This window comes from Sinocyclocheilus rhinocerous, unplaced genomic scaffold, assembly GCF_001515625.1.
Source record: "Sinocyclocheilus rhinocerous isolate Xijiao unplaced genomic scaffold, SAMN03320098_v1.1 scaffold1902, whole genome shotgun sequence".
In the NCBI taxonomy this organism is placed as follows: Eukaryota; Metazoa; Chordata; class Actinopteri; order Cypriniformes; family Cyprinidae; genus Sinocyclocheilus; species Sinocyclocheilus rhinocerous.
The window spans coordinates 335,563-343,975 of NW_015665924.1; the positions used below are offsets into that span (position 1 = coordinate 335,563).

General features: G+C 38.5%; 1 protein-coding gene across 1 annotated transcript in view; it reads right to left on the minus strand.

Moving 5' to 3' along the window:
• The window catches only part of LOC107731677 (alpha-1,6-mannosylglycoprotein 6-beta-N-acetylglucosaminyltransferase B-like), a 129,061-nt gene that overhangs the window by 54,429 nt on the left and 66,219 nt on the right, over positions 1–8,413 (minus strand). Inside the window, exon 8 of the mRNA XM_016542824.1 lies at positions 3,393–3,562. Coding sequence (XP_016398310.1) covers positions 3,393–3,562 — 170 coding nt within the window. The remainder of the gene's footprint in view (positions 1–3,392; positions 3,563–8,413) is intronic.

Sequence of the window (8,413 nt, forward strand, 5' to 3'; positions counted from 1 at the left end):
ATATTCTTGACATTAGAGCATTAACAGATAAATTGTTAGTCCACATTATCAGTCCACAAAAAAAACAAAAAACAAACACCCGGCAAAAACAACAACAAAACTAGATAATAGTCCAGAGGTGTAAAGAGTACCTGAAATCCATATTTGAATAAAAGTACAATGAAAATGATTCCATTACAAGTTACAAGTCACCCATTCCAATTCGACTTGAGTAAAACTCGTAGGCCCGGTTTTATAAACGGGGCTTAACTTAAGCCAGGACTAGACCTTAGTTAAATTAAGATATTTAAGCAACTTTTACAAAAATGCCTTAGAAGAAAACATTACAGGTGTGCATCTTGACACAGAACAATGACACTGACATATTTTAAGATATGTCAGAGCAAGATATTTTCAGTTGAGATAGCTCAAACGTGCATTTTAGTCTGGGACTAGCTTACGCCTTGTCTGTGAAACCGGGGGCTAGAGTATCTGATTTTAACAGTACTTAAGTATTTTACTTGTACTGAATATAGGTTCAGAGATAAAACTACACTGTAAAAAATTGCCAGGAATTTACAGGGTTAAAGAGTATTATTTACAATATATTACTGTAGTCAGACATTTGCTGTGAAATCAATGCATGCTGGGTCATTTTCCTACAAATGACTGTGACTGAACAGCAGAATGATGCTAAATCACATACATTTATTGTGAATTCACATTATAAAGTTGTCTTTAACTTTGCCTCTGTGAGAAATGATGATGATTGGTGATCCCATTTGTTTGGGCTCTGTGACCTCGCATATCCATATTCAAATTTCTGATCTAGTCGTGTCAGAAGTGTGACAAATGAAAGCATTTGTCAAAATTATGACAATCTAGAATATGAAATAAGCGAATAGCCTGACTTTAAAATAGTCAAACTATTCTTAGCATGAACATGAAGATTTTATTTTAGCATTAAGCATGAAGATTAATCAATAACTTATTTCATATTCATAACTGTTTGTGGATGAAACTTGTTGACAAGTTTGGGTGAGTGAGGGCAAAAAGCACAAGATATAGCACCTTCAATGTGCTGTAGATGGCAATATCACTTCTTTTGTAGCAGAAATAAACTGATGCAGAAAAAGTCAGGTGGCATGCAAAATGTAACAATAAACTGCATTACACATCACAAATATATTGGAGTAAAGAGTACATATACAATACATATTCAAAAATTGTCGTCAAGTACAGAGTAAAAGTAATTATATATAGTTGCAATAACTAATTAGATTTACTCCAATACTTTACAACACTGATATAGTCTGTATAGTCTACTGATGTACTGATATCATTAGTAAAATAGCAAAACAAACCCATTCACGCTGATACAAGATCCCAATTTCCCTTCGAGTTTGTATTTTATGATGGTGGCTGTACATTATCTCTTACTTATCTAAGTTGTTGTTTTATCAGCACTGTTTTTTGGTATGCTTTCTATGTAAAATTAAGCATGAAGATTAATCAATAACTTATTTCATATTCATAACTGTTTGTGGATGAAACTTGTTGACAAGTTTGGGTGAGTGAGGGCAAAAAGCACAAGATATAGCACCTTCAATGTGCTGTAGATGGCAATATCACTTCTTTTGTAGCAGAAATAAACTGATGCAGAAAAAGTCAGGTGGCATGCAAAATGTAACAATAAACTGCATTACACATCACAAATATATTGGAGTAAAGAGTACATATACAATACATATTCAAAAATTGTCGTCAAGTACAGAGTAAAAGTAATTATATATAGTTGCAATAACTAATTAGATTTACTCCAATACTTTACAACACTGATATAGTCTGTATAGTCTACTGATGTACTGATATCATTAGTAAAATAGCAAAACAAACCCATTCACGCTGATACAAGATCCCAATTTCCCTTCGAGTTTGTATTTTATGATGGTGGCTGTACATTATCTCTTACTTATCTAAGTTGTTGTTTTATCAGCACTGTTTTTTGGTATGCTTTCTATGTAAATGTTCACAATTCTATGTTGTATAAAAAGAAAAAAAGTGTTCAGCTTTTCCTGGGAGAAGGTCAAACTGGTTGTTGTCCAGCCTGAAGCGAGACAGAAACCTGTTGTCATGGTGCTCCAGTTTTTCAACTAATTTAAATTCACAAGGAGCATCCAGAGATAGTAAAGTTCAATGTTCGATGTTGCCATTTTTCTTCCTGCAATTTATCAACGCCTTCACTAGGACATTTATTCGGTTCCAAGCTCATATACATGTTTCCACGGTTTACTTTGTACACTTACCACCTTCTTGCCAACAATTTGACAAAGCTAGACTGATTACATGCTCACATTCAAGCAGGTGTCACCCCTAGGGTATTTCATAATAGCCTTCTCTTCAGCTCTAATAAAAACTACAGCATCCAAAAAAAGTACAAATGAAGTGCTTTAAAATCTTTCAGAGATATTGTGCATATAGTTAGAGCAAACGCAGCCAGACTGTTGTGTGTATAAGTGTTCAGCTTTTCCTGGGAGAAGGTCAAACTGGTTGTTGTCCAGCCTGAAGCGAGACAGAAACCTGTTGTCATGGTGCTCCAGTTTTTCAACTAATTTAAATTCACAAGGAGCATCCAGAGATAGTAAAGTTCAATGTTCGATGTTGCCATTTTCCTTCCTGCAATTTATCAACGCCTTCACTAGGACATTTATTCGGTTCCAAGCTCATATACATGTTTCCACGGTTTACTTTGTACACTTACCACCTTCTTGCCAACAATTTGACAAAGCTAGACTGATTACATGCTCACATTCAAGCAGGTGTCACCCCTAGGGTATTTCATAATAGCCTTCTCTTCAGCTCTAATAAAAACTACAGCATCCAAAAAAAGTACAAATGAAGTGCTTTAAAATCTTTCAGAGATATTGTGCATATAGTTAGAGCAAACGCAGCCAGACTGTTGTGTGTATATGGGAGCTGTCCATAGTGCTGAAATACACTCCTTGTACTGTATGCAGGAATTTAACGTGGCACTTGTTGTTTCTGGATCAGTTGGTGCCTTAGGCAAGGTAAGACTAAAATGACTAAAAATAAATTCAAATAAAATAAAACATGCAAAGTATAGTAGGTCATAAAACACAATAAACACGCAAACACAAGCAAAAGCAAAAAAAAGTTGCTGGCCGCAGTTCACTTAATGACCACCGGTGTCACTAATAATAAGGGTTTCTGAATTCTGCATACAGCTCCTTTAATAATACGTGATGCATAGTATATCTGAGCACATTTCAATGTCACCGTCAAAACAATGCAACTGAAGCACATCTGTACAGGTCATCAGATCATAAATAGTACCAAGGCGAAGGTTTTTCTTATGAATATTAATGAGGCAAGAGCCTTATCACGAGACTCACCCTTGCAGTTCTTTGACTGAGAGTGATATCTTGAGGTTATGACCCAGCACATGAAGGGTGGTGAGGATGTCTGCCCATTGGACCATCTCTCCGAGCGGGCCACCCTTCAACACTTTAGGACTGAACACATCACCGGATTCCTCTGTCAGAAAGCCCACATGCACCAGGATCTGAAAGGAAAGGAAAGATAGACTATGTTCAGAATAACATATGACCATATTACACAAAACACATACTACTATTTATGCAGAATAGTATGTCTACTATGCACATTATGCTAATTTTCTGTAAGCATATAATACCAAAATACTACTAAATTTGCCTAAATAAGCTATTTCCAGTGGGGCAAATGACTTATAAGTATTATCATGAATATAAAATTTTACTGCCAAAAAAGGCTACATATCAAGATTAAGTTATGTTTGAAAAATCTGAAATAAAAGAGATGTACTTCTCAAATTCCACAAAGCTGAAGTTCAGCAGCAGGGATTTAATGATGTTTCATGTACTCTAGCAGTCTTGACAGCCTTAATGTAAGTAGACAACCAACTAGATAAGGACTTAGCCAGCCAAAGCTAGTGTCTAAAGGTTTATATTTCTCATGATTCAGCTCGTATCACAGTTTCAGTTTGGTTTATTGGTAAACACTTGGTATGTCATTAATAAGGAGATTATTTTGATTATTGCAAAGCATTAAGCTATATGCTATGGCAAAATGCACTACATTAAATTAAATTACTTTAAATTAAATCTTATATTATTTTATTTTATTTTGTTTTTAAGGGAACCATTTCAATCATAGTCTCTGAAGAAAAGTTTGATATAACATACAAAGCTGACCAAAATATCCAAAACCATCAGGGCTTGATCAAAGGCATGATGAAAAGATCTTATGATTTGGTTATAACCTTTACAGTGTTTCCAGTCTCCACACAAAGTTGAGAACATTTGTCCATTTGTTTAAATACCCTATTTTTTACATTTTAATTGAATAGCCTAGCTGTAAAATCAACCTACATACCATATAAAGAGAGAATAAAAAACACCCACTACTGAGTGTCTATTCCTGAGAGTAGCACAAGTTTAATAAGTACCTGTATATCTTAAAAAGAAGAGATACAAACCCCAAAAAGGGTGAAAGATGAAAGATTTTGTTAAATCTTTCTCAATGAAAAAATTTTGAAATAATGAAATTTTGTTAAAGCTGATTTCTTACAGAAGTCAAAGCCAAAAAAAAAAAAAGGCGAGGCACTTTTAAGATGCAGGTATCATAAATATGGTCCCTGCTGTTCCTCCCACTCACCACCAGAGGTCTCCATCACCTTTTCACCCCGGACTCCATTTTCCATAACCCTCTGCCCTGGAACTGATTACTCACACACCTGTTTTCAATCAGTGGAACTACTTAAGCAGCACTCTTTCTCACACACTTTGCTGGTCAACCGCCAATAAACACCAACGAAGAAGAAGAAGAACACACACTTTGCTGAGTATTGTGTTTCCGTTGTATGCAGACCATTTCTAGCCATTCTGTGTTCCTTGTTTTACCTGTCTTGTTCCTTGCTACCTTGCCTAGCCTAGTTTTAGATCCCTGGATGGTTTCATTGTTTTTTCGTGATCGTTTGCTGCCTGCCCTGACCATTGCCTGTTTACTGGATTACCATTTTGTTTTGCCTTGAATGTTGCTGTTCGCCGGTGTTTGACCCTGCCTGTTTTGACTACGCTCTTTTAATGAAGCCTGCAAGTGGATCCTCAACTCCGTTGTCACGCTGTCCGTTACAGCAGATGAGGCAAAAGTTAATTGTTTTAACGGATAACAAAAAAATGTTAACAATTTGCTTTTAGTTGACAATATAAGTTCATCTTGTTGTCATAATAAAAATCTTTTTTTTTTTTTTTTTTTTTTCCTAGAATACCTTTTATATTTTTGGTTGCTGTCATAATAAAAATCTTTTTTTTTTTTTTGAGAATATCCTAGAATACCTTTTATATTTTTGGAAGAGAGTGCTTTGTAAATGGATCACCATTTGGAGATGAATATCTCTGAAATCCTCTACCTCCTCCAGCTCCACCTGTCTAGATCGGCGACAGGATTGATGTGTGCCTTAAGTTATTGGCAGCAGAATCATAGGAAATCTAGTCTGCTAAAACCAAATGCAATAACATTGTCACTTTCCATTAACATGGTAAAACTATTATGAGAGTTGTCGTGATTGAAATAAATATCATCATATTTGGGGTAATAAAAAGTTTGCAATCCTTGTTGAAGAGCATCAGGAAAATGGCCAGGTGGTATTTGCAGTGTAAGCATAAACAGATCATAGAAATCTATTTGCACCAATGGTCTTTACACTCTTCATTGGCTTACGATCCCTTTTCGAAACACGTTCCTAGATGGTGCTGTCACTGACGAGTCCAGCTGAATGGTGGTGAATTTGAAGATGAGAGAAAAATTGAGTACAAGTTCTGACTGAATGGCTTCTCATGATTCATGTCTGATGAAGGATCAAGTGCACTATTGACATTTCCAGTCAAAACATTAACATTTATTCATTTAGCAAACACTTCAAGTTAAAATGACTTACAAATGAGGATTGCCACAAACAAAAGTGATTTTTAGGAGGCAGAAACAAAAGAAAAGTATGACATATTCTCTGTAGAAGCCACATTAATTGTTGACTTGTCGTTTTTTTTTGTTTGGCCTGTGCCTGTGTGAAAATTCCCAACACATAAGACATCTTATTCAATGTGAAGAAATTAAAATTATACAGTCGCCCCCTTAATGTTTAATTGAGGGCAAGTCACCGACGGGTTTAATGGATCAGCACTAATCAGCAGCAGTTTGTGGCTACAATTTGATGTTTGTTTTCTTTCTTTACTTATTCTTATTTCTACTCGTCATTCATCCCTCAATATACTGTCTTAGCATATGTAAACGTGTACGTGTGTGTGGTTGAACTGTATAATTTCTGTTTGTTACTGAACAAAAATGTCAGAGGCTGTGCTGAAAGATTCAGAGGCCTGAATCAATCAGGGCACTGTTTTCCTGTGGCTAATTAGTATTTAATCACATGGTCTTTACTGCTTAGATGTTCGACCAAAAAAAAACTGAATTAAATGTCTTCTTTTTTTTTTTACTACAACTGCCAGATGCTAACATGTTCTTGTTTTGTATGTATGGAGACAATGATAGTATTTTAGTTTTAAAAGGAAAGCAGTTCATTTACAATTTACGAACGGACTACTATTTTCATCTAGAGGGTTTATTGAGTGAATGTCACTGAATGTACCTTAGATGAGTAATGCAGCTCTCAAATATTTAAAGGTATTTCTGGATGATTCGTGAAGCTCATCTAAATTTAGTTTTTTTTTTCCTCAGCCATTCACAAGCATCGTTTGCATGGTGCAAAATTATGAAAGAGTTGCATAGCCTCTCCTGAGATGTCAGACCGACACCTGTGAAATATTTTTTATGTGGCATGCATTTCTTAGCGAGTTGATATACTACAAATGACACTTTCTCTGAAACAAGGCATTTTCATCTCTGCATCAAAAAATACCCTTAAAGTCAAATGTCTATTTTTTACCATTGCTACAGAATATGTATTTAAAGCAATATTTATTTGTGCATCAAATTACAGACACATGTGACATGTATATTTGTAAGATTTGAGCTTACAGAAAAGTGGATATTTTATTTATTTATTTTTTCATAGAATATTGGTGTCCAGACATGGTCTCAATTTCTCTATCTGCGGTTTTCCAATGAAATCACTCTCAATGAAAATGAATTGCTGATAAAGTGATAGATGGTAATAGAGGTCAAGCGCATGAACAATACTGTTCCCTATCGATACTTCACTCGTACTGCGTCTTGCTTAAGACGCTATGGGGAAAACTCATTTTTCTCAGAATACTGAAGCCTTTTTCAATCATGCAGTGTAACTGCACGGCCATTGGTTCGTGCAGTGTATTAAAAATGAACCAATGGCTCAGCAGCGGAGCTGCACGAGCCTATGGCGGCACAGACCGCCAGAGCCCGCCAATATGGGCTCAATATGGGCTCAATACGGGCTCTTCGTCTGCGACATCCTCACGGTCATCGGCTGGAAGGCAAAGGCTGCCCACCCGTCCAAGCCGTGCAGGACTACTTCAGTGCTCGCTGGAAGGGCCTACTCGTCTGCTGGACAAGCGGACTCGGCGCTTCACTCCATGGCGGTCCTCCAGGTCCTTCAGGCCAAACTTCTGGACCGGACCCCGCAGCTTTCAAAGAGCTATGCAGCGTGACCGACCTGGCTTTACGCGCCACAAAGATGACAGCTCAGGCGATCGGCAGATCCATGGCCAGCCTTGTGGTGCTTGAGCGCCACCTATGGTTGACCCTCACAGAGATCAAGGATGCGGATAAAGTCCCCTTCCTTGACTCTCCGGTCTCCCCCTCTGGCCTGTTTGGACCTGCGGTCGAAGGGTTCGCAGAACGCTTCACTGCTGCACAGAAGTTGTCCCAGGCAATGCGACACTTCTTGCCAAAACGCTCCAGCTCTGTGGCTGCCGCCAGTCGCCCCAAGATGGCGCCGACTCAGCAGCCCGCGAAGCCCGCCTCGTCAGCTGCACCGCCGGTCCCTAAGCCTGAGCCCCTGCATCGCTCCCGCTCGGCTAGACGCTACCCATTCCCTAAGCGCCAAAGACCCCGGCACAAGGTAGTGCTGGACCCGGCGCCTCCGGCATCAACCTGATCTGCGGGACAGGAAGAGGAGGGGGCAAAGTCGCGCTATCGCCGGACCACCCCCCAAGCAGCCTCTTTTGTGCCTCCAAGTACCCCTTTCACTTCCGGGTGCCGATGGCATTGTGTTTGTGGTAAATACTGTTGTGAACCCCGGGCCCGTTCAATTAGCGCCCGCACAACTCACCGCTGTTATAGCGAGAAAAATAAAACCCAATTTCACGAGCATTGGGTCCCCGCATGGCTGCCCGTCGCTCGAACCAACCCAACCCCTTGCCACGTGGGCCGAGGCCTGGCG